General features: G+C 42.0%; 2 protein-coding genes across 5 annotated transcripts in view; one reads left to right on the plus strand and one right to left on the minus strand.

The window, feature by feature from the left end:
* zgc:77752 (uncharacterized protein LOC393862 homolog) overlaps positions 1 to 27,863 on the plus strand; it is a 411,733-nt gene that overhangs the window by 346,874 nt on the left and 36,996 nt on the right. The gene's annotated exons all lie outside the window — the stretch shown is intronic.
* srgap1a (SLIT-ROBO Rho GTPase activating protein 1a) overlaps positions 1 to 27,863 on the minus strand; it is a 97,440-nt gene that overhangs the window by 57,981 nt on the left and 11,596 nt on the right. For all 4 annotated transcript variants that reach the window (XM_022202302.2, XM_022202310.2, XM_022202326.2 and 1 more), the window contains exon 2: positions 5,306 to 5,501. In XM_022202302.2, the coding sequence (XP_022057994.2) occupies positions 5,306 to 5,501 (196 nt within the window). The remainder of the gene's footprint in view (positions 1 to 5,305; positions 5,502 to 27,863) is intronic.

Here is a 27,863-nt window from a genome sequence, read left to right on the forward strand (position 1 = left end):
AAGAGCAAAAAAACGAAGCAAATGAATAACTGATACAAACATTCCAATCAGCTGAAATGTTCTCCGAGATTCTGCAAAAACAGGAAGCAAACTACATTTGATAAAGGCAGAGCCACATACGCGGACAGGAAAAACATCCGAGAGCATTCATTTTTCAAAAACTCCAGGAAAACAATGAATGAAAAAAAAAACCTGATTTGGCTGAAAGCTGAGTGATGTACTGGTGCCACATGTCCAGGCTACAGGGGGACAGGAGAGCCAGAAAACGAGAAAATAAGTGCACAGCAATTACCATAAATCCTTTCTGCATTATGGATCAGGGGAGTGCAATACTAGACATGTGAAGACAGAATGTGTGTGCATGCACATGTGTGTTGATTAATTCACGTTCACTTTTGCATGTGCTGATGCATAATGTTCAGGTGGTCACTGACATGAAGCTGGATGTGGGGCCTCAACAAAACTGCATAAAATAACCTCCCAGATTGCAACAGTATGGCTTTATTTCTGTCCAAGTGTGACCATTTTGTCCTTGTGTTGCATAAAAATGAAGCGAATATGATTGGATCCAAAGCAGCTCAAGTAAAAGCAGCCTATTGGCAGGATTAGCCAGGAATAATTCAGTAAACACCGGAATTGACAGATAGATTCTCCTCTTTTGCTTCAGAGCACCTTATTGTTTGAAGCAGTGTAACAAGAAGAACCTTTTAACTTAATTCAACACCAGATACAGTAGTTGCACACGGCTTAGAAAAGTCAGTGTCACACAATAGACTGACAATAAAAGCGGCTCCACTCGTTCACATGAAGTCAAGCAATGACCCAGAATCCATTTTAAGAAAAATAAAAAGCAAAGCTTGCAAAATTATAGGTTTAGAGAAATCCTGGCTTCCACAAATGCATAAACAGTTCTTTAAGTATTAAGTTTGTTTGTCAATGGGCTGACCTACTAAATCAAACCAGAGAACTGCAGTAAAAAAAAAAAAAGAGAAAGAAAAAGAGGACAGACTAAGAAAACAAGCGGGAGACCCACACAGGCTGTGACGACATAATACCCTCTGGGAGTTGCTTACCCCACATAATGGCAGGAAAATCTCTCAATGTCATCATTTCCCCCTCAGCCGGGGCAGGAACTGGGTCAGACAGACTCACCGACAGACAGACGGGCCCCCAAAGAGGCTCAAACACAGGTACGAAACAGGAAGCTAACGTCCAGGAAAGACGGGTAGTTAGAAACTCGTTAGCAGCTTATAGTTTCCTGTCAGTGTGTTTTCTGTCCATTCAGCCCACCTAAATCCAAGAGTAACTGGGTCAATATTAACATAGTTGCACCCTCAAACAGTAGGAGGATGCTGACAGTGAAAGATAATTACCACTTCAGTATGCAGGGTATTGAAACAGGAGCTCTTATCAGCAGCAGAGGCAAAATAGCAAAGTCCTCTAGTGACCGACTGATAAAATCTTTCATTAATACACTGTAGTAGCGGCCGTTAGTGCTGCCGCTCGTTGACGGACTTTGCCCTGCTATGCAGTAATACCGCAGCGGTCCAAGTTATGCCCAACTTATCACTCGGAAGTTTTAATTTTAACGGAAGCAACAGGGTGTCCAACTTTAATTAACAAGCAAAGGAAATGCACAATTTTCTCGAGTCCACGCACGACTGCTTCTGTGAATAAGTCCCAACAAAATGAGTTTTAATCAAATGTCACACAAACTGAACACACTGCAGGTAGTAATGTGTGACACTGTGAAGCCTCCACATGTTCTCCACCTTCTTTTTATCCTCAGGGACCAGCTGAAGAAGTCCTTTAAGCAGAAGCTTAATTCCAGATAAAAGCCGCCTATTTAAGACAATCCCAGCTGTGACTTTGGCGATATAAACAATTCAATGAGTCCTCTGCTCGCCATCTCCGTGTCCCTCCCTGAACAAACTTTGCATAATACAGTATCTGGTTGTTTGCGTGAATGTGTGTCTAAGGAAAAGGAGAATGTTTGTCGATATTTGCTCATTTGTGTGTGCGTTCTGCAAACATTCGCTGAAAAATGACTGAATGGTTCTCCCACAGACTGCTGCTGTTGGAGCCGCGGCGCTGGCCTGTTGTTTTGCTTTCTTACAAGAAGAAAAGGAGAAAACAGGAGCGGTATTGAACTTTTTCCTCAGACATTAATGGCTATTTATTGTCTAAACCCACTAATGCATCTGCTGTAACCACAAGTCACTGCTGTCTATTTTCCTGCAGCTTTATTGCCCCACATCCTGGAAGCTCTCAATGTTTTTTTAGATTTATTACGTTCCTGCTTTGCCCTACATAATATGTCAGGTAGAACAGCATGTGTTCAGTACAGTTTTAACTTGATTTTCTAACAGCTGATTATAAAGTTTAACTGGGAGTCTTTACAGGGTTTCCATTACTGTGCAGTGCATTTAAACCGTGGTGGTAATGAGGAGCGAGAACAAAACTTACCGACAGAAAAGCACAAAGTTTTCATTTTTAATAGTGTAGCAAAAGAACAATATTTGATTTAAATGATTGTACTGTGTTTTACGCATTGTGTAATAATATTAAACCAGCCGTACCAGTAAAAATGTCGGCTAATGCATGTTATTTTAAGAACGGTGCCATCACTGAGCAGCTGCAGTTTGCACTAGTTTTTGCAGACAAGTAGAGAACATGATTTTTAGTGTATAAAACAAATCTGCAAGCAGAACAGACAGCAGTGACTTAGCAAAGACACTAATGTGTTTAGACAGCTCATAGACGATAACACCGGTAAGAAATTAGATTAACCTGTTGAATTATTACCTTTTCTGTCATCATGAACTATGGCGTGTTCCTGTGCAGGAGCCAACAATAAATCTGAGACTCATAAAAACCTGACGGCTCCTCAGTCACCTTCAGAAACAAGCACTATCATTCTTCTTATTAAAATAACATTTATTTCTTGGTGGGCTATTTTTATCTCTAAAAAACATCTTTGCTGTAGAGCTGGCATCATCCATCTTCCACTGCTGTCTTGCCAACAGTGTTGTCAGACTGCAGCTCAACACAGGGACGCATTCCTCTCCAGCAGCGAGCCACAGCTTTGCTCCCACAGGTGGTCCACAGTCTGTGTTTTCTGACAGACTTCATCTCACTCCTGAGGTAGATTATGGACTCAACTCCCTGCTGTGACAAAACTTTTTTTCCCCCGCTCCAAGTGGCGTGAAAGAGAGGCAGCTTGAAATCTTTTACGGGAACCTATTTCCAGCAGCAGACACCTCGGTTAAGTCCTGTCATGCACATCAACAAACACAAAAGGCAGCTTTTGCAGACTGGTGGGAGGACAGAGTGGGATCGCGTCTTTGTAGCCTCACTAGTGGGGATATCATCAACCTCCACCTGTGTCTTGCCTTGTTACGCGGTGGCAGCTGGAACAAAGAACCGTGAGAGGAGGCATACTCTGAAAATTGTCCAAACAAACTAAATATGTCACAAATGCTGCATGCTGATGCAGTTTTAAGTTGAAAGAATGGCATCTTGTCAGCTCGGTTCAACATCAGTTACACAAACCAGACTCAAAAATGCAGCTTTCCAGCCAGACACAGCAGCATCCCCCTTCTGAATGCAGCTCGTCTTGACTAATTACCAGATTTAGCTGCTCATTTTAACACTGCTTTAGCATTTCGGCTGCTTTGCCAGGAAGACTTGTCATGTGAAAACTGGCTGGAGGCAACAGACAGAACGAAAACGCACTTTTTCACACGTCTCAGACACATTTCCTCCAATGAAAACAACCGAGAGAATACTGAAGCCTTACTGTACGCGTGTTTATTCGAATAGAAAAATATGTGTCGCAGGATTTAAAACCCACAGGAGGGTTTTAATGTTATTCAGACGTCTTGTATTTACTTAGGAAATACGCTGCTAGGCACTTGCCAAATGTTTACCCTGTGAATGAAGTGACCAGACTGTACATCACAGAATGAAAACCACAGAGCGCCATACCAGCATCTCCTCGCCTGTCGCAGACATGGGTACAGCTGCTAGAGCCATCCCAGCTTCAGACGGAGAGCAGGGGCTATTTGCAGACGGCGAGCACAAACATACGTTTTATTTTCGTTCCCACCACAAGTTCAAACAATATGCTAATGCCTGCTTTTTCCATGAGCAGACTCCTACGGTGCAATAAGGCCAAAAACTACAACACGCTTAACTGTGTCAAGATCTATAAAAAGGCTGAGAGTCTGTGATGTACGGTGAATACAGAGGAAGAAATGAAGGAGGAAGACACAGGGAGAACAGAGAGACAGAAAGAGGAAGCAGTCTGATAAAGAATCTCATTTCATTGAATCTTTTTTTCATTTGCACCGCCCCAGTCAGGTTTACTCTATTTGTATGAAAAAGAACAAATGAGAGTTGAGGTTTAGTTTTTTCTTGCATTTTTTCTTAGTACTTTTTCATAACAGCATAACTACAGTGACTGTTTTGTGTGGGTGGAAACTCAACCTAAATACTCATTAAGTTCTGACCGAAATATCACCAAATTATTAAGTATCAAGAACTCATCAATCCAAATTTGGCTTTTAAATGTTGGTCCTTTTTCCTTATCAGACATTTCTACATCAAACCGCTGTCAATTATAGACTGTAATTTGGCATCAACACCAGTAACAAAACAATAGTCAAGCGTGAGCAACAGCCACTGAATAACTTATGATTTTCAGCATACACAGGTTTAAATGGACCGTATACTGCATAGTTTCTGTGAGCGAGTCAGAGAAACCTTCAACTCTACTGTATTGTACAACATTGTGGCACCTATAGAAATGTAAAATATAAATCCAAGATGGATTATTTGGATGTCTTCCTGACTGCTATGACGTGTTAGGCTTAAAAACCCACCAGCCTTAACATAAACACTGCATGCTCATGAAACAAAAACATTCTACAGCTAAATCAAACATTGCCATTCATGAGGAAGTTCTCAATTGTAAAGAAAATGATAATAATGCCATGGAATAGTTTTGTATAAATGAATGAAAATTAAATCTGGCCCTAGAATGTCACACGACAAACTATTTGCAAACACCACTAAGCTGATTTTCTCTGCTTGACTGACTGTCTTTGGACATGAAAAGACAACTTATATAATTCATCGGCACAATAATCCCTTTAAACTTCTTCAGAAAGTCAGCAAGTCCAGTGGAAGTTTCGTCCGACTTCTAAAATGAAACTTTTAACAATAAATTAGACCAGGAGACAAACTATCGGGCCCATATAACATCAGAAACACACAGACGGACATCTAGGCAGAGTCTCCTCACTTGTACTGCTGGTGATCCTTGGTGCTGCGAGTCTTTGCCATGAAGCGCTCGGCCAGTTTCTCCAGGTTTCGGGAGTATTCCATTTCAATCTCTGCCTTCTTCCTGAAGAAATCCTGCAGGTCCTGCAGCAGCTGGACCCGCATTTCCGTCTGCTGGTCCAGACATTTCTGCTGCTCCACCAACTGGGCTCTGATCTCTGAAGAGACACAGGAAGAAAACAAATAGATTAGGACAGAGCTGAAACCAGCAGGGTGAGAAACAAGCTCGTAAGTGGAATGTTGAGAGCTGCAGAAACACAAGAAAATCATCTGAGAGTGAGCAGGTACAATAGGAAGCTACCAGAGCCAGACAATAGTCAATTCATAGACACCAACTACCTACAAATGATTAAATTGGACTCTTTTCTGCAGTTATATCTGCAAAAGCCACCATTACAACAGGACTGCAGCTTTTGAATTTGAAAAGATTACACACTGTCAGCTCTTAAAATCTTTAAAAATGATTACCTATTAAGGTGTGCAACCCAGCTTTACAAATCAGCACGACAACTAGCCTAGCCGTGCTAGACCCATGTTCTGAAGGCACAAGGGTCTAGGGAAGCTCGACAGGGAGGGAGGCGGGCTAAAAGGTTGTCTATCAAATCACTCTGCAGCAATTGGGTAGGTATACAACCAATCAAGGCAACGAATAGGCTGACGGAGTTCCTAGAGCACCGGCGGATTGTGGCTAAGTCCCATTAGCTTCCCAACCAGCGGAGCCAACTGGTATATTAAGGATTTGCCATATCCCGTCAGCATAAGTCCAAATACGTCTTTCTTCTCAATGAAACACTTCAGTGCCGTCCTTTGTTTATCTTTCAAGTTGAATTTTAGCTTCAAATCTTTAAGGGCTGTGGTCAAAGCCGAGTCGAAAGATAACTGTTTATTGTGCGCCGGTTGTTTCTGTCAGAATCGTCACGCCTCTGTCATCACTTAGTTACGCCCGCCTTCTGACTCTACACTTCATGGTGATTGGTCCGGCCAGTTTTAGGAGAATCCAGCCTCGAGCCTTATGGAGGGTAACTAGACCCACCCTGGCAGAGAATTAAATTCGTTGCCGTGGGTTGTCTAGCGCGGCTAGGCTACATGACAACACTATACTTCTGAAATCTATTGATGAGGAAAAAAAGAGCAAAGAGTCACCAAAGCCAGCAATTACAGTACAGTAGTCGTGCACAGGAGTACGACTGAACAGCCCAGCGCAGCTTATTACCCCTAAGTTATGGGTCCTCTGAATGCTTGTAGAGACACGAGGTTGGCAACAGCGGTCTCAGGTGTTTCATTAAGGTTGAATATAACTCCAGGATGAATGGAACCTGATTCCCATCACACTCAGAGTTGCACGCACACACGCACGCACGCACGCACGCGCACGCGCACGCGCACACGCACACGCAAACACATCAGTGGCCGTGACTGAAAACCCAATCCACTTAAGAATGCAGAGGGGGGACAGCAGGCCTCACTTAAACCAGTTGTATGTGCAGGTAAGTTACCCTCCGAGGTCTTTTCAGAGGAATCACGCCTGTCAGAGCGCCCCTCATTTAAATTTACATCCTCAACAGGACAACTGGGATCTGAGACGCGCACACGCTCCTGTGAACACACACAAAACGTTTCCTCGGTGTGTTCCATCTCGCCGGGGCCATGTGTAATGGATTTCTCCTAATGGAAGGAGGCTTGGGCCAGACATCTTCAGCAGAGGAAACAGATTAATGAGGTGATTTAGAGCCACGCGGACACCGGTGGAGGTGGTACAGAGCGATGCCTCATTTTAAAGTTAGAAAACACTGAGGCTGCAACATGCCTTCACAGAGCGTTTGCACGGCTCACTGCACCAGGTGTTGTTAGAAAGACGACTGCTTGAGACATCTTACTGGCTGTTTCTTGGCACTTTGACTGACTATGGAAAGAAGGGGCAATGCGATAAGCTGAACAGAGCAAAGATCTTTGTTTCAGGGCAAAGCTTAATGCTCCGATACATAAAGATCAAACTCTTGACAGAGGGCAACCCGCTGAAAACAAGCTGAAATGTGTTTAGTAGGATGTCTGACTATCATCCAAGGAACAATGCCTCCAGGTCTGATGCGGGTCAGCTCAATGTGCAGACTCTTGAGGCCATAAAATATGTTTAGAAGTTGATTTTGTGAAGCTGAGTGGCACCGTCATCCTGGTGTCTGAGGTTACTCTGATTATGTGATCATATTACTTGATCATTATAGAAAATTAACAAGAAGGAGCTGCTAATAAAATGATGCCTGATGCCTAGTTTCTGAACGATAAAGGAACAAAGCTTGTTTGTGATGCTCAAGGCAAGCCAATCAACATCAGAAAAAGACTTTACACTGCGCTACATTGTCTAGTATCCATTAATTCTAAATCTGTCTGATCAATCTAATCCTTGATGTTTGGATCTGTAGTTAATCAGCTCTCTGGTGTGCTTAATTTGTTTTTGTTGCTTTCTTTATAAATTAATAGAAATGGTGATCAAAGCACTACAAACATGGTGGTGCCCAAACAAATACATATTCTACAACCAGCCAGTATTTAACGCTTTACTGTCACACACAAAACAAGGCTTCAGGAAATTATATTAACACTGCATGTAAGGAAATATCCCAATCTTTCTATACCCTTTAAATATTTTAATCAACTTAAAACTACAACTTTATGAAACAGAAAACTGTTGAGAATATTATCGGTGCTTCCAGTTACATTAGAGTATGAATATCATTCCATATAGACCAGTCAGAGGTACTTCATTATCACTTGACTGCAATGATTTGAGCTGCCAGTGATCATTTTGCATATTCCTTGGAATTGTTTCCATTTACCTGTGCAAAAACAGTTGGATGAAACTCATATAAATGTCATCTTTCATTCTCTATCTCCATGTAGTTTCCCACCACCGTCCACTACAGGTAGAACCGTTTATCCTTCAAGAGCATTTATTGATATCAATGATTTGGTTGTAAAGCCAAACACCATGAGTACTGCTGACACTAACACGGACGAGGTTATTTGTTAGATTTTCAGCAAAAATAAGTGCCGTTAAAATATGTTTGCACCACTAATGACAGATCTGTTTTAAATGTAGGTTATGGTGTAGAAACGGGCCGTTCCTGCCAAAAAGCTCAAACTTTGCCACAGAAAGTAATTTTGCCATTTTTGTAAATGACTGTAAAATCTACATTCCTCACATGCTGATTTGTTGCCAGTCTCCACTTCCAACTTGCCGAGTAAAACCTGCTTGTGCAGCAGTTTCTGTGTTTGTAATTAAAGGTAGTTAGTGCAAAAAACTAGTTTGTAACGGTCTACTTCCCTGTTTATGGTAATAGCCCTCCCTCTCACCACCTAATGAGCTCTGAAAATTAGGGAAAAATTCTTTGTGTTCATTTCCACGAAAACCTTGACTGTTGTACTCGACATAATTTAAAACAGAGATTAAACTAAAGCAGAGCTAACAGTGGAACATGTGCCTGTCAGAAAGTTTAAATATGCCCAACCAGCTACTTAATGGATACACTCATTTATGTGGACATGAAGTGGACAGTTGGACAGCAACAAATGCCACTGCACAAAAAAAACCCAAAACAAAACAACAAAAAGATCCCTGAGAGCCTTTACAGGAGACCATCAATAGTTCAGTCAATCAAGCTGCTTAATGACCAATCAGCTGCTGACTCAATTAGAAAGGTTCCAGTCAGAGCGGGCTGAGAGCTGCTTTAGTGCATGTAAGTGTGTGTGTGTGCGTGCGTGCGTGCGTGCGTGCGTGTGTGTGTGTGTGTACACGTGTCCTAAATGCAGTAATCAAATTACCAAAGGCTCTGCTCCATTCATCAGCATTAAAAGGCTCTCGCCGTCCTGATAAATTTACATTGAGTCTATTAGAAACTGTTGATTATTTTTTTGCATTCTCATATAGCAGCTTCTTTCTTCTGGCATTCATAATGAAATAAACCACTCAGAGACAAATGGAACACAGCAATGCAATCTGAATGAATGCTTATCAAAGCGGTTAAATTCTCGACCACGCTGAACCACAAACATCATTAACGTGAATAGTGGGATTTCAACAGCAAAGTGGAGGCAAGACTGCAATCAGGGAGCCCCACACTTCAACATAAAGAACATCAGGGCACTGACAAACCTGAGAGACCACCAATGAGCACTAAAGAAAGGAGGGCTGGTTTTAAATGCGGCTACATTGAAGTCAAACAGACTTTTGCTTCCATCTCCAGAGGATGTGGGGATTAAAACAAAGCTAGCATGGCACTGACACAAAGGAGTGTACTGGATCATTTAACACAATTACACTCATGACTGCACAAGGAAACTCATTAAATCATTCATTTTCCAAGTCAAGCATTGGCCACGGGAGCTGTAGCACCAAGTTGACAAATGGGGAAATTAATGCTAAAAGGCAACCACCTGTCAGAGGAAATTACAGGTCTGGTGCTGCCTAAAACTGGGACGCACTCTGCAAACATTTAAAAAAAAATATATCTGCTATGAAGTTGCACAAGGGTCATGACAGATAAGTCTGTGACAGCTCATCTTTTTCAGTTTTTGCATTCTTTCCACATGGGGTTTTCAATCCAAAAATCATTGTTTTACCAAAAACTGCTCTCCACATGTTGGCCACCCACACGCCAAGAGGAAAATATTTTGTCAACTACGATGATTGCAGATTTTTCATTTCAGAGCAGTTATTTATGCAGCAGATGTCGTGTACTTTATTTGTTTGCCATCATGATGCAGTGATTTTATCATTACATTTATTACAGTCACTGTTCATATTGGTAGCATTTATGAGCTGTGATCAAAGCAAACTGGAGGACAGAACTTCAGCAAACAAACAGAACAACATCTAAAATCACACAAATATAAGCAAACCGACACGAAGAAGGATATTACAGCCAAAATAACAGGCGCACAGGAGACAACATATCCTGAACCTCACTGTGTTTTGCAAACAAGCACAAATCCTTGTGGGAGGGCAAGAAACAGAAGAAAGCCAGTAATAATACTACACAATTTAACATGCAAGGGAAAAAAGAGCATTATGTCAGTGCAATCCCCTTGCACAGTCAAAGATATATCTGAAAAGGGGCGTTACTTTACATTTCTTACCAACTAGTATGTACAGAAGTGATCACTTAGGAGAGACTTAAGAGGTAAGAAGCAGAATAAAGAAACACAATTGTTGTTTTATATGCTGAAACTTTTTAAAAACAGCAAAAAAATAAAGTTTATTCACCTTATTGTGGACATGACCTGAGATTAAGATCTGACAGTTGCACATAGAAGAAAGTTATCTAACCCAATACGCAAATATTTGAAATGAATGTAGGATTTACTTTGGTGTTTGACAATACTGATGCTTTATCTCAATCCCATGCTAACGGCAACATCAGTCGACACAAGGGACCCTGAATGTTTTTAAAAATCAAACCACAGCAATCCAAAGTTTTCCTTTTAAATGGAACCATCCTACTGTCCCTCTACTATTCCATGGTACATTCCTGACATTCTGAGGTCATCTGTATGGTAAACACGTGTGGAGGCCTCGCTGCAGAGGGATCGGTGTGTTTTGGGGGAGAGGACATCAAAGCCCTCTGTGATCCCTTTCAAACCACAGGGCTGAGGACAGATGAGAGCACCTGTGCACTGTCTTGAGAAATGACACAAGGGAAAGAAACAGCTAATGATGTGGAAAAAATAATTAGCAAAGTCGTTGCACCCGTCTAGCAAGCAAACAGTCTGACACAGCTACGTAGGCCTACATAGCCACATACAGATACATGTTGACACGAGTGGACAGCACGGCCTATAAAGCTGTCAGCAACAAATCCAGCTGACTGATGGACATCGAGTCAATGTGGCCCAGAATGCACATGACGTTGATATAGACAATGAGAGGTGCTATTTGGTCTTTGTGGCCATCGGTTTGGACCAAAGCCCTTTTGTTTCTGAACTGGATGTTATCCAATTGCTCCTTTGGAGGCCACATCACATACTTCCCATAACCCCATTCATAGCAACAAATATGCCCAAAGTTGCAGTTCAGAATGGCTTCTGATTTGCCAGATAGGCCTGTTCTATTGTCACAGAAAGTGCCTTGTAAGCAGGATGGGTACTGACCCATAATGTTGACCCTCTGAGAGAGAAACTGGGCTTCAGTAAAAACAACTCAGCCACTGTCAGAGGGCCAGAGACAGATACCTTTATCTTTTTCTCTCTCAAACCCAACAGCACGCTTTCCCTTGATGCTCCCAATTAACGTTGCTATGAATCAGTCTGTCAGAAATGCATCTGTTACTTCTGCTGAGTGCAGCAATGTGTTTCTCCACGGGTACCACAAAAGACTATAAACTCTCAGAGAGTTTCTACAGTTTCTCTGAGTTGATTACAGTTTCCACCAGCAGCTATCTGGGACATGCCGTACCACATCAGTCCCTGGGCTGCATTTCCACATGCGGAGTGGCTCATCAGCAGCACCTGAAATAGCCGCTGAGGCCTGGGGAGGGACGATGCAGGAGGGTGCCCTGCCTCACCATCTGCTTCAGATCTAGGGTTTGGGACTGGGGGAGTTGTCTGTGCCTCTTCTGGAGGCTGGATACAAGACGGGATAAATACCATCAAAGGTAATTACGAAATGGCCGATCAGTTTTTAACGGAGCACAAGCTTTCAATTACAGCTGAAGTGGGATGGCATGCCAGAAAGAGTTCAGAGTCTATAGCAAGTATTCTTCAGATATTTTTGAGTATTCTGATATTTCAATAAGACTCTACTGCCATGGTTAATTAGAGTGTGGCTATCCTTTATGTTGTTACGTCTACGGTAAATGCGTACCATATGACTAAACTTATACAAAAAGTAAGTCTATCCAAGCGATTAGATTGACATAAGATGTGCCTACCACTCTGTTAATTCTGAGGTTGCTCACCATGCCGTGACTTGGTTTTTTAACGAGCCTTGTGGTAACCAGGGATCTGCTGTTTGATCGAGTTTACCTTCTCATGATTGCACAGATTTTGCTTTACAAACAACTGACTATACTGTACACTCATTTACATTCCTGCATGTAAAGAATGCCCTCTGTTGTTAGTACATTTCTCTTCCAGTGCAACAGAAGGCCTTGATTTTGAAGAAGTAATGCAAACCATGTGACAAGGGCAAGAAAGATGGAGAAAAGACAGCAAATAGGAAGGTGGGTGACTTTAATTTGGACTCATCTACATGGCACCACACATGGCACACACCTGGGTCAAGGGAGCCACCAGCACAATCTGCCAAGTCAGTGTTCAACAGATTCCCAGGCTTTCTTGGTTTAATTCTCAAACCCAGATGTAAAACGCACCATGTAATCACACTGAACCCACCGGCCGTCCCCATCTCATCTTTTCTCTTTCTGCATCAAGTTCTCTCCGTCTTCTCTTTCCACACAGATAATGAAAGGCAGATGGATGTGAACTGAAGGCCTGCAGGGTGACTGAATCTGTACCAGCCCTGCTCTGCAAGACCGTCATGGCGTGCCAGGCCCTGGATTAAACAGGGAAGCACTGGAGGGATTGCTTCAACGAGCAGTGGCAAGGTTCAGATGACCGACAGGGAGAGGCACAGAAATTTTAGTTGGCATCTTTTACTGTAAGAAGTGGAAGAGCAAATGACCCAAATCCCATTGTCGGGTTTAAAAGACATTTTGTGTCAAAAGAAATTACCAAAATTCAACATTTAGTATAGTCACAAACAGAACTAATCATCTGTGATGCACCATTCTGCTGCAAAACTCAACCAAATCTAAGCCTAAAAACTTGATGTTCAATCAAAGCCACTTTACTGTACTTGCCTCATTTAAAAGTCCATCAAAAATAAACCAGAGCTCAAACCAGAATTTCTGAAAAAAAAAAAATCTGCAAGCTTCAACACAACGCTGAAGTCATTAGTGACCGACCAACAATCACATGGCATAAATGAATGGACTTTTCAGCTGAACTGCAGGCTGTGTTCACACAAAGCAGAGACAAATGTGGAAGCAAATTATTAATGTAAGTAGCAAAATATATTTTGTATGCAAACCACCATTTTTTTTCCAGTATTAGTGGACACCTGGAAAATGCTGGACATGATGTTTCTATTTTCAATTTTGTAAAATAAAGATTTATACTAATTAAACTTTTGCATTGTCTTTTATCATGATTCATAACCATGTCTTACTGCACAAGAGATCATTTTTGAGTTTGCTTTACTGCTAGCTATGGTTGTGCTAAATGTGACAAGAGCTAAAAACGTCCAGAAACTGCTCAGGAAGTTACTAAAATATGTCAATTGACTGACATGACTTTCTAAGTGGCCCAACTTTGCTTGTGTTGATATGTTTAATAAATAAATCCTCTATGTTCCACAGCAAATGCATTAATCAGATAATCAGATAATACATAGGGAAATCCTTTAATTAGTTCATTGTTTGATCCTTCGTTTAATTCTGTGTTATCATTTCTACTGTTTAAAACTCAAAAACAACACTGGATCATTCCAACAGCCAATACTGGCCTGCAAATTAACAGTGAAATAATAGCTCCCTATTGCTTGTGCCGGCTGCGCTAATGTCAACTGGTCACTAGATCCACATCATGTTTGCAGTTGCACCCTTAGAAGTGTCTCAGATGGGAGAGGTTTCTACATTTGACATCCTGACTCATCGGGTCGACGTGTCATGGCCTGGAGTGTCACACACAATGCACTCCTAAAAAGCACTGCGCTGTGACTAAGGCTTCACATGGTGTTCTTGTGAAACAGAACTTGTGTAATGACTTCATTAGATTGGTGGGACCAGTAAGGAGTTCATCATGTGCTTGGTATGTCAGACATTGTTGGACCCAACCACCCCCTCTGCCTTACATCTGGGCATGACTGCTGAGAATGTTGCTGTGTGGTTTTATCTCAGATTACATCAGTGCTGAGATTACATTACTGATCTCTAGGTCTCCCTCCATATACCAACATGTATCACTCTGCCTGTGATAAAACATAAATGAAACGAAAAGGCGACAAATCCAGTTTTTTGGATGAAATAAAGCTGTCAGTGACACAGTTACAACTCAAGGAATTGTCAGGTCCATCTAAAGTAATACAGACTTGCCAAAAACGAGAACCAGATTCCCTTCGGCCGTCTAAAGCCAAATAACACACAGCATACTGCCAGCTTTACTAAAGCATTTTATCTCAAAATATTACAGAACTGGCAATGTGGTCCCCATTACAACATCTGACTGACATGTTAGCAGCTTCCAAAACCGCAGAGAGGCTTCCAATGGAAGCACTGTAGGCTACTGTGATCCAGAGAATGACTGTTAAATCAGAATGGAAAAGTGCCTAGCCAGTAATCCTCAACTTCTTTCAAACGCTGAGAGCTGTACCAACATCCTTCGGGATTTTTTTTTTATCCAAAAGGAACTCCACTCGTGTGACATGACTTTCAAGTAGGATGCTTTACAGCAGCTTATCCATGGATGGAACCAACAAACGGAATAAGAGAATAAGGATTTGAACTTCTATTATCTCACACTGATTATTATTCCCACACAAAACATCTCAACAGATCTAATTGAGAGAAGAAATACATATTCATGCATTTCAGTCCAACTGTTTCTGTAACACTCACACAGGAAATACAGTAGTGGTTGTGATGAGTTCCAGTGTTTTCTCTTGGGCTCAGGAGTGCTGTGGGCGGCCGACCCAAAGAGTTCAGGTTCCTTCCTGCACTCTGGTTTTTATAGTCTGATTCAGAAGCAGCTCAGCCATGGCGGCTAACTGTGCGTACTGTTCAAACACAACACAGTCCAGCAGTCAAAAACAGATGTTAAACCAGAGGATTCTAACTGAGCAAAATAAACACTTAAATCTCTGTCAGTTCCAGTCAACGAGGTAATATTTAAATTTGTCATTTCAATAACTGAAATGCAATAATCTCTGCCAATTAGATCTGGCTCTGCTAAATGGAGAATGAGTCAAAAGCCACAGTTACTAAGGCAACACCCCCACCAACGAGAGGCCTGCAGCAAAGCAGGAGAGAGATCAATCACGGCTGACTTTACAGTGGCCTGCGAGGACCGTCGTTCTGATCCAAACAAAATAAGAGAGCGACGAGCTGAATGCTGGGAGAAGCAAGTACATTTCAGAGGCCGAGCTGTTTGCTCAGCTGCTGGTTAACATCTAGACACTTTGTTTGATCTGGACACAAGTCTGGCGTGTTGGTCTGTCAGACGGACTGGCCGAGATTTGTGGGGCTGGATGTCGGCTTGAGTGAGTACGGTGATATATGCGCTCTCAAAGGAATGCCTCACTAAGAACTGCACCCCCTGCAGACCTGAATGGCTGCTCAAGAAACTTTTGCTTTTTCTCTAATTCTGCTATCAACAGGAAATTTGGATTCACAGGAACAAACATAGAGCCACACCAAAGTGTCAAACATGCTAAAATAACCACAGAAAGTTGCCACATCACTCCTGCTGTGTATTCTACTTCTTGTTTTTTTGATTCATATCTTACCAGCACTCACAGTCCCAAGCAAAGCTATAATAAAGCTAATTATTGTGCTACTGCTTCCCTATAGCTCTAAAGTACAACGAACTAAAGCATATTTTGTGTCTTTTTGTATAAATGTGTATAAATGTGGATCAAAAAGTAGAATTTGCCTTCAAAATACATGGTTACCAGGGCAGGTGCTCACCATCAGGTAGCAAATAACTTAACATGGTTCAGTAGATTCAAAAGATGCATTAGTATTACTTATGTCTGGAATAAATGGCCGCACAGAAACAAGAGGGATAAATTAAAGCAAATGGTGCAACACTAAGAGTGAGCCACGTCTGTTGCCTCAGCATTGTTGAAGTTATTGTTTCGTGGTCAGTGGCAGTGCACAGGTTCTTTTTACCAAAGTTTGTCTTAACATAAACAATTTGTGCGAATGTAATTTCCTCTGCATGCAAATCCACACTCGTAAATGCTGGTAAGAGTAGGTCTCTATCCAGAATAGGTTGTTTGAAAAGTTTCCATGTGTTTTTTTCTTTCTTTCCTGTAACTCTGGGTCACCATTGAACCATTGGAATCCTTTTGTAGCTGCTGTGAATCAAAGCCCAACACAGCTCCCATCCTGTGCAAAGAAACAAACTTTTTTTTCCCCCAGAGGCACCTTTCAAGCCCACACGGTGTTAGAATTTGACATTCAAAGATTGCAATTTTTCAGCACATTATCCCGAATGGTGCGATTCACTTTTAAGGTGTCGTGTTAAAATGAAGCAGGAAAGTGGACGAGTAACACCAAGGATGGGAAGCAGTTGCATCTGTGTGGCTCCACATCAGAGAAAAAGAGAATCTGTTGGAAATACATTGATCTCTTTGAGTCTCTTGGCCGGGCCTCACCCACTTTTCTCATTCATCTCCAGAACATACCCAGCTGCTCTGTCTGCTGGCCCCAATGTGTGGGTTCTTGTGTCAAAGAAAGAAAGATTAAGGTAATGGGTACACTGAAAACCAGTCCAGGCAACATCCCTCAGCTCGTCTCAACTTAAATGCACGTGGACGTACAGCATCTACATATTAGAAGGCCTAACTTTTTACATGTTCCCGAATGAAAAATGACACCTCACCTTGCATCTGGCATGTCTTTGTGCTTTTGTTTGGGGATATTAACGATGGGGCAGGTAAAGGGGCTAAAGCTCATGTGTCAAGGCAGCCGCTCATTCCCAACAAAGCTAACCTCAGGCAAAAAAAAAAACTTGGCCAGGCATGCCTGTAGCTCTTACAGTTGGGATGTTTGTTTGGGGTAACAATACTATGAAAATTGTGTGGTGGGGCGGCTGAAGAGGGTGCAGCAAGAGAAGCATCTGGAACGGATGCGCACAAGCTTTCATCTACTAGAATATTTACTTGCCCTCGCAGTAAACAAATGGGAACTATAGCACGCTGGCAGAGACTTGAATAATACAAAGTCTGAAGGATGTACATAAAGAATAGCAGAGCAGCTATGTGTCTGTGGTGATTAGAGTTTGAAGAAGAGGGTGTTTCTAGGAGGCCGTGAAGGCATCCTGAGGTTAGAGGGAGAATAGAGCGTGCACCTGCAGTGGGCTTGAGTCTACTTGATTGTCGGTATGGCGATCATACTGCTTTTATACTGTGATGGGGGAGATGAATCAATGTGTCACCTACAAGTTTCCATCTCAACCCACTGGACCCTGAACGGTTTGCTCTGACTTTAGGTTTTCTCAGCAGGTCAAGGCACCTAAGTTCTCCAAACAACGATGAGTAATTCTGTCTCTAGATCAGGCCGTCTTTGGTTTCTGTCCATTTAACTCTGCACCACTGCCATATTCAGGAGATATAGACTTGCATAGACATGTATAGTGCAGCTGACTTCTAGAATTGCTTATGTATCTATTTTATGCAGGTTCTCGTTAAGTAATAAACAAATCTGTCTATAAAGTGTCAGAATTTGAGAAAAAGGCCTTTAGAACCACCCAACTGTCAAAACTGCCAAAAAATATTCACTTTTGAATGATACAACAACAAGAACAACAGCAAATCCTCTCATTTAGGATGCTAAACGCAGTAAATGTTTGGCAAGTTGTACATTTTTTTCTTTTTGTTCAACTCACCAATTAATACATTTATCATTTATCCCTGAAATGTAACTTAACACTGAACTATAATTATAGCTGGTATTTAACACATTAGAGCACTAGCCAAGTGTCAACATAAATACTGCACTTGAAGCAAATCACATCTTCCCTGACTGTATGAATGTTTGTCCTCACACTGTCAAGCTTTTCCTGCTGCCAGCCTGCCTCTGTTGTCCATCCATCTGTTTTTCTCCATCCAGACGATCAACACTGCTGGCTTCCTAAGCCATCTGTCTGTCTGACTGTCTTTCTGTCCTGCTGTCTATTTATCCAATGTGTTTGTTCTTCTGCCTTCCTTCACAGTATGCCCACCTCTAGTTTAAAGGCCTTTTCTTTTGCAATGTCACTTTTTGCATTGTGGAGACACCAGATCTGGGGCAAGAGACACCAGATCCATGGCCCAGAGTCAGCTGGAGCTGCAGCCAGCTCGGGTTGACAACGTGTTCCCACAGCCGGGACACTGTGGCACCGCTGGGCCGGAGGAGAGTATGAGGAGTGGGGGGGATGACTGTACACAGCAAAGGTGTCATTGACAAAACTGGACCACCCAGCCAACATACCAGCCTAAAAAATAAGTGGAATGCAGTCAGGAACTCGGATAATAACCGACCACTTCATTTGATGTGACAAGCTTTCCAATGCTGCTGCCATTCATGGAACAGCAATTACTGGATAAAGACATAGAGTAACTGTGTATTTAGAGCAAAGTGTTCTCATTCAGCTTCCTCTGACCCACTGGAGACTGCATCCCGTCATTCAAAGCCAAACAGCTTCCTCTTCTAGTTGTGTCTGAACCTCTTGCATCAGATCAGTTTAAATCACTGACAAGAGAAGCAAGCAAATGATAAAGAACGCCAAGCAAGAAACTATTAAGTTACAGTTTTACCATTGTGTGATTGCTAACGTCTAGGTAAGAACAGCCCTCAGATTCCAGAGATTAGACTAGGACCAGTTTTACTGAGATCCCCCTTCATTAAAGCCTTCCAGGTTCCCTTATTGCACACTCCATCTCCATAAGCACCTGCCTTGGTGCATCTCTTCAGGCTTGTCAGAAAGGTTGAGGTCCTTAATGGAGTTTTAGTGGACAGCCATCCTAAATGAATTCTACATACCACCACGGCAGAGAAAGGGGAAACAGAGCTGGAGGCTGTTTTTCCATTTTCCCTCTCATGTTCAAGTATTTCATCTTTGGACTTAATGAAAACAAACACTGGACTGGAAAAGCCTGGACCATGATTAGCTTAATCCATTTTTTATGACCCCAAGAAAAGATCAGATGAAGGAGAGGCTGAGTACTTTAAAATCACGTTAATGCAGGAACAGGTTCAAATGGAGGCACAGACAAAAGTCAAGCATATAGTAGCACTGAACAGAAAACACATCTCCAGCTGGTAATATCATTAGTTTCAATGGCTTTCAGACAGCTAATACCAGGTCTCTGTTGCAGATATTTGATAACATTGGAGCTGGAACTTCTCATTGTAGCTTGTCTCAGTAATACTCAATTATTTGTGGTAGTTCACATGTATACAACAAGCACAACACTTTTAATGTCTCCCTGGAAAGACTTTCTGAAAATGTCTTTGAATTATATTGCATCTCCCCCTTTGGGCCCCTCTTTATGGTTGTTTTTGATTTCCAGAGTGGTCGCACATCTTTAGAACTTAGAGAGACCACAACCCAGCCCTAAAAGTTAGTGGTGTCAGCAAGCAAAGTTATTGCAATTTGCCCATGAGTATTCGTACAAAACGTCATGTCAACCTATGCAGTAGTTGTTGAAGTTCTGGGTTGACCAAGTCACAGACAAATAGTTCCATCTTTTGCAGAATACCTAACAAAAAAGTTGATCTACACAACAACTTACCAATGCCTCTTTCAAATAAGAATTTCTGACAACAGAATGCTAACATATGAAACATGTTTCTTCTAAAGCACTCACAACAGTCAATGTGAACACAATAAAAAGTAAATCACTGTTTGATTCAAAGTGTTGGGAAAATATTTAGCTCCACACAAATGTTCTTTGATTTCTACTCATTTCTAAAGCTGGGTCAGCAATTGATGGCACCTTTAGGGGAACAAACATCCACCAATCACATGAGCTGAGCTGTGACCCACATGGGAAACACTCATTCCTTCATGCTGGATTCACTAATCAGCAAAGAACAACGTCATCCTCCGCTCATATGTTTCAGTTCTCATCGCTCCACTTCCCCTCCCCCCAGCACTACCACAAAAACAGCACCTTGCAGGATGTGCGGTTTCTGGGCCTTTGATTCGGCTAAGCCAGCAGAGGCGCTGGAGGGGCAGAGGAGGAACAACCCTACTATTCAAGACCAGGCCTGTAATTCCAGAGGCAAGGACATGTGCTGCAAGCCCGCTGGGGAGAGAGGGGGAGCAAGAGAACCAGAGAGGGGAGCCAGAATTGTTATGTGGCTGGTTGTTAGTTGAAAAATGTTGGAAAGGAGGGCTGAGGCCTTTGTAACCTGTCACATACTAAGAGGAGCTGGACGGTTGATGGTGCAAGACAAGTATTAGAATATGTTAAAAATTCCAAATGTTACATTAATTCTACTTTAACTCTACTTTTTTAAATAAACGGACAAAACCACAGTTTATCCACAACGTAGGACTTTATTGTTGAAGTATTGACACCAACAATGAGGCGATGCAAAAAGACTAAGCACCATGCAAAGGAGTTTTCTTTGGACATAAAGGTTCATTGATGGCAAAGAGCACAATAGAAAGTTAGCAGGACTGCACATGTCAATGTTCACTCCACAACAAACAATGGATTCTTTTCTTGATTGCACAAAAGCTTCCATCTGTTGCTCTTTTCTATCTGATCTGCAAATCTGAGGGTTGCTTTGGTAGAATTTCTTGTCTCTCATTCCCTCATCTTGCCTATCTCCTTCTCCAAAAAATGTAAACTGCCAGTCAAAAGTTTGGACCGTCTTTCTCGATTCATTTGAATGACAAAATGTGTCCAAACTTTTGACTGGTAGTGTATGTTTTAAATCTCCAAAATTCAATTTAAACCACATTATTTCTTTAAAAGAGCTTTGGGAAGAAAATACACAAAAATGGATCCCATGAGGGAAACTTTCACGCTTGTAATCAACTCCAGTGTCCTATTCAGATCTTCCTGGGGACGGGTTTTTAAAGAAACACGGCTAGTTTCAAGGTCAAAGAAGACGGCTAGCACGGCTTATCTGCAAATGAGCAGCTGGCCGAGACAAGGCATAAATAAGTTTGTGCTATCATGCACACACTGCGCGCGCGCACACACACACACACACACACACACACCATGCAGAGACACACATGCCCATTCAGCCTTCTCTAAAAATACTTTTGCAAACCCCCCGTGTCTAAACACAGGCAGTATTGATCATGAAAGAAATGCTTTAACTTTAAGCTCCGAGTGTTAATAGGATGTATTACTGTTTGTGTAGGAACATTCTATGTGTCTGTATGTCATTTGTGTGCCTGCTTGTCTGTTTATATACACCCATCTGTCATCTTTTCAGTCTTTTTGCAAAGTGTTAGTATACCTGTGATGTTTATTCAATAAATTAATTCACTAAATCACATCCTATGTGAGCAGGAATGTTGCTAAAAAAAATCTGTGGCAGCGAGTGCAGGAAACTATGATGAACTGCAGCCAAAACTAAATGAACTGTTGGCCTTGTAGCTGTACTTTATAGGTAGCAGAGCATGACTGGCATTACAGTACACATAATGATAAAACATGTGTAAGATACTATGTGCGGTTGACTAAAAGGTGGCTACAGAAGTCAACATTAGAAACTTCTTGCAAACTCCTTAGAGAAAAAGCATCTGGTCCCATCAGGTGCTCAGAGTGACGACAGCTGAAATAATCCACTCCGAGAGACGTCTTCAGCCTCGTGTAAACATACTCGCTTCTCTTGAAGGTGGAGTCTGATCTCTGACATGAAGAGTCGTGTGACTTAATATACATCATTCAAGAGACTTCTCAGAGTGTTTGAGATGCCTGAGTGGTGATTATTGTTGAGATTATAGTGGAGCAAAGTGCCACAGACAGTCAACTGAGAACATTAAAGATGTGTCAGAATAATACAAATCAAACTCCCTGAATCGCCAAACCCTGCCACCATTTTTTTAAAGTTATGTTATCTTGGAAAAAAATTTCCATTTATCAAAACCAGAAACTGCATATTCAGGAAGAATTGCTGGATTTCCAGCTTTCCTGTGTTCCTGGAACCAAAATAAATTGTGTACACAAACAAGATTATATAAAAATAAAAGCTACACTTCAATTGTGAAGCCATGAGTGATTTAGCTGCAGCAAACAGTCAATTCATGGACTTTTAAGCTGAACTGCAGGCAGTGTTTACACAGAGCAGGCAGACAATATGGAGATAAATTAAAAATGCAAGTAGGAACACATTTACAGTATGTAGAGCCAACATTGTTTTTTAAACTTCTGGGCATTTGGAAATATGTTGGTCTAAGAAAACTTTGTGTTTTCACGTCAGACGTATCTGCCTGCTGATGCTCCCAGTACTGAAGCAAACAACTCGGTCAGATTTCAATCATCTGTTTACTAGATGCTGCTAAAAGTCACAGGGAACAACACCTGTTGAATATAGCTAAAAATGCTGGTCAAAGATACCGAGCTTACCTAACTTTGGTGCTAATCTGAAAACTATTTCTGCATTGGTTCCCAGCGAGGTTTCTTGTATTACAGGTTACGTGGTCATGTCTGCGCTCAGTGGATGACTTCACCTCAGTGGGACATGGGGAGGAGAGTGGAGGCAGATCTAACACTTGATAGATCTCCACAGCTGATGTCTCATGAGAAAACTGGGAGATTTGGAGCCAAAATCTCTGAAGCGGACTGAGTCACATGAAGTCCTGCTCCATTTCTCACCGTCTTCTGGGGATTCTTACGTGAATGGAGGTAATAATACTGTATTGCATTGCTGCAGTTTTGAGCGTCTCCTGGGTTAACTAATGCTATAGTTTGATTACATACTGCACCATACATGCCGACAAATTGTCTTGTCAATGTGCAGCAAGTTTCCACAGGTTATTTTCAACACTTTACATAACTATTACACAAGCTGCAACTAAAAAGCCAATGCACAAGAAAGCTGAATATTTTATCATTTCATTTCATTTAAATGCTTTATATGCAAACCACCGTCAAAAACACAAAGGTTGGGTGCATGAACAAACTCCAAATGTTACTTCCTGGCTTGTAGCCTCTTAGATCACTTGGTAATTGATCTCTTTTCCCATTCACTGCCATTCCTCTTGGCTTGCATGCAGGTCTCCCAAGGCATGCTAGTCTGGGGATCAGTGGTTATAAACTAATTTTTACCCATGTACCTTGATAAATATTCTCAAGGTCTTTTTTTAAAAGGCATGAAACGCTATACTGTCATATATTTTGCAGCTTTATGGCCCAGTCCTACCTTAAAGTAGGGCTGCAACTAACAACGCGTTGATGAGTCGTCTGAGCATGATACGTCATCAACAGAAATCACCGTCCGACTGGAGCGCGGAACACGGACGGACGTCGGCGCTGCATCGTGCATGTATTATGTATGCACGATGCAGCGCGGACGTCCGCGTTATATCGTAAACATGGATGTCAGCGTTTACTATCCAGCTGTATCTAAACACGGACGTCCGCGCTGCATCGTGCATACATAATACATGCACGATGCAGCGCCGACGTCCGTCCGCGTTCCGCGCTCCGGTCGGAAGGTGATTTCTGTTGCATTGCGCGCTCACTTCCGCTTTTGAGGACGTATCGCGCTCAAACGACTCATCGACGCGTCGTTAGTTGCAGCCCTACCTTAAAGTATAATAAACACTGAGGGTTTCTGGCTCTAAGCTGATCAACTTCAGTTCCCTCTTTGAGTCAATCATCTTTTTACACAAGGCATTATGATGCTAAAACGCTAAAGACACTGCTTCTAATCAATGTGCTGGTGGGCATTTTGTAAATAATCCCAGAATTAAACCCATATTTGGCTTCAAAGAGAGGTGTGTTTGGATACCGACAGCATCAAGAGCATCAGTATAACTTTGCCCTTCGGTTCGGCAGGTCACAGGCTGAGGATTGAGGGCACAGGGGTTGGGACTAAGTGGGGCAGTGTTGGGGGTGAGAGTAACGAGGTGCACGGATGGGTGAGCTAAAGCCGGGATTGAAGATTGAGGGTAGAGAATTAAGGGCAGGTGGAGGATAGTGGGGGGGCACTTTGCCTATGAGCTGGGGCTTAAGCCGGGGAAGAATTATTTCACATATACGAAAAGAAAAACGATTGTTGCAGAATCCGCCCGGTCACAAAGCCGAATGATCTGACTGATCTGAATAATCATATTACAGACAAAGATCACAACCCTTATTTACACAGCCAAAGTAAAAGCAGAGTCATCTCGTTTACTTTCAGGGATTATATAATTAGCCGAGTTGATGCTGACGATAAATGAAAACAGAGAAATCAACTTAGAACGCATATTTAATCCAGTTCCCACCTACACAGACTTCTGCGGAGGGTCTTTTCCTACAAGCAATGGGAAAACGCCACTGAAATCCTGCCAAGAGTCAAACTTCAAAGAAACAGCATAATCTAAAAATCAAAGAGATATAAATATGCTGATATGATACACTTTTTTTTAGCTTCATCCAAATGCATTTTTAATGGCTGTTTAAGGGGTGTGAATGAATCATCAGAGTCCAAGAAAGAAATCCATCTCGAGCTGACAATCATTATCATTTTATCATCATGCAAGTTTCAAACGTACCCAGAATTGAGCAAAATATGAAGCAGAACCACCGTGTTTCTTGAGCTGTAACTAACCAAACTGACAGCTCAAAGCAAACATTAAAAGAAAGAGGGAATTTAATGCTATACTAGAGGATTTGGATTCTTTGCTCTTCGCCTGATGCAACAAAATCTGTAAGGCCAAAGCTGCACTGCGAGGGCATAATAATGAGGCTGCCTCGATCGAGACAGCTCACCGCAGTGCAGCTGAGTCTGGCTGTTTAAAGTGAGGCTCAGATAAATATTTCCATCACATTCGTCTCCCAAATCATAAGATCAACTTTAGGGATCACACCTGATAAAGGAGACCGAAGAAGAAAGAGTCGGATTGATGACAAAACACTGAGAAATCCTCAGCTGCGCCAGTTCATTCACTGATGGTGTTCAGAGTCTGAATTTGGTGACTTTCCCTCGTGGGTTTGGTATTTTTAGCTTTAGTGGAAAGTACTCATGTCATACTGAGGATGAACCACAAAAACTTTGGCAATGTAGCTCTAGTTTCTGTTAAAACTTTAATTTTTATGATGAAATAGCTGCAAAATTACTGACATCCTCTTCCGCCTCAGCTATTCTGTTGGCTAACATTCACACATTTAAGTTGTCACTGAGCAACATGACAGTGTGCTCATGATGGCATTAAAACAAACCTACACTTAGCATTGTGTAGGCATCAATCTACGGAAGCAGCACGACTAAGGCAAGGAGGAGAGAGAAGTGGGGGGAAAAAGTTGAATTTCTTTCATCATTTATTGTATAAATTGGGGGAAAATTAAAAAAAAAACATGTACAAAAGTTGTCCAACTGTACACAGATGGTAAAAATACTGCAAAAAATGGCAACTCTACAAAAACGTAGATAGTTAACTACAAACATTTTTTATTTGTTTCTACCGGTGTAAACAAAGCCGGCAGTTTAACCAAAAAGTCCATGAATTTTTTTTGCATGTCTGTAAGCCGCAGCAGGGTCACTAATAGCTTCAGAGCTGCGTAGAGTAACACTGAATTTTTTGATTTTTAGAGAATCTGGTTAGAACAAATGATTTATTTTTTGGCGACTGTTTTAATGAGACATATAGAATAAAGTTACTATGACGAAACATCCAAATTTTAACTATAGTCCATTGAAAAGTTCAAAATCTGCCATTTTTTTCTGCTGTCGTTATTTCTGGCTTTGATAAATGATATAATTTTGCAGATTTTTGTAAAGATAACATGCCTTTCAAAACCACTGGTGGGTTAGTAATTAAAATCAAGACACACAGCTGTTTCCTGACATATGCAAGAAAGTGGGAGAAACTGAATCAACCCATGTGTTTTTTCTGTTCCATTTTAATTTTTGCTTATCTTTTCTTTTAATATGTAGGCATTGTCATTGTTTCTAAAATCACTTTGAAATTCTCTTGTCCTGCATGAATGGCAACACAGCTCACATCACTGAAAATAAAACAATTGTACATTCACACAAGATCAGACACTTTTGTCTCCTTTCTTTATCAGTTTTAAACCATTAGAGGAATAATCAGTAATCATTTTTAGATCTTTTGTAGCTGAGCTTAGAAGAAAAAAAAGTGTTAGCTGTAGCTCAAAGCACATCCTAATCCTTCTCCTCACTCAGGTTTCAGACGGAGCGCCCTCGCTGCAGCCTGAGGCCCAATCAGTCGCCTTGTCACAGTCCCAGTCACAGACAGCAGGGATTGATTTCTCACAAGGCATCTGGTGGTGAAAGGCAAGCCGTGAAGAATGAGGAAGTCCACAGTGACCCCCCCACCCCACAGGGCACCGGAGGCCAAGACAAGCTAACGTGATCAGCTCCGACACACATAGTGAGCAGACGGAGGAATGAGGAGGTTTTACAAAGACCTCATTTCCAGATAATTACAGTGGAAGCCAATATGGAGGAAGTGACAGAGAGTTACGTGCTGTTATCTCCTCCGACCTACCCTCAGGGAGGCTTTAACTGCCAATCCCACTTTTCTAAGTACCAGTGGCTGACTCTGAGAGCCGGCTCTCAGTCAAACTCTCAGGCGCTGAGATGACATGTCTTGCACAGGAAGAAAAAAAAAGTCCATTAGAATATGTCATTAAAAGCATTTGTCATCTCCCCCTGCATCAACACAAACTTGGAAAAACTCTACAGGTGAAATCAAATGCCATTTTTGCCGGCAGGAGGTGACCCCAAACAGGATCCACCCAGTGCTTTCAGATTAACACGTGAGAACTGAGCCCGAGAACGAGCAGAGAATGTGATCGACCTCCGGGCAGCTGCTCAGAGAGCCAGAGCAAAGGGACAAAGAGGGAGCAAGAAGAAAAGAACAGACAGATCAGCTTTCACTGCGCTTTGTTTTTCTACACTATAGCGAGCAAGACCAGGGCTTTCTCTTTTCTGTCTCCCGTGGAGTCAGGAGATGGAGATTTTGTGTGTGAGAGAAAGCACGGTCCAGCCATGCGGTTGCCACACAGCCAGCCAGGTTACCATGCATCACATCCCTCTGACACGCCATTGACCAGGACAAATCACAGGACCCCAGGGGAGACGGGAGCTTCCTCCACACCGCCTGATTAAAAAGTAAGATATATGAGGTATGCCCACGCATCCATGCAGGGCAGCTGACTGAGCAAACGTATGCAGACCAACGCTGTGCTGACAGTTTTGAATTGTTCTAAACAATCCTATTCCTCAGCTGTAACAATGCCTCAGCAATTCCTGTCATCCTGCTCTAAGAGAAGATCACAATCTGTAATTAAGGATCAGATCTGGATAAAAGTGGCCTCTGTGCTATTTTCTTTGCGACCATTTATGTCATGTGGGTTCTGCTCCACTTCGAGTTGTTAGAAACAGAACAGTGTAACGCTTGTTCCATTTACAGACAAATCTGAGCTAAAAAACTAACTTGCTGCTCATGCCATTCGAATGAAACTGTAATAAAATGGGCTGTCAGGAGTCTACAGGGACTTCGTGTGGACAGCAATATGCTCCATTTCACCCTAACCTAAAAAGAAATCCACCAGTAAAAGA

Source organism: Acanthochromis polyacanthus, chromosome 8, assembly GCF_021347895.1.
Source record: "Acanthochromis polyacanthus isolate Apoly-LR-REF ecotype Palm Island chromosome 8, KAUST_Apoly_ChrSc, whole genome shotgun sequence".
Lineage (NCBI taxonomy): Eukaryota > Metazoa > Chordata > Actinopteri > Pomacentridae > Acanthochromis > Acanthochromis polyacanthus.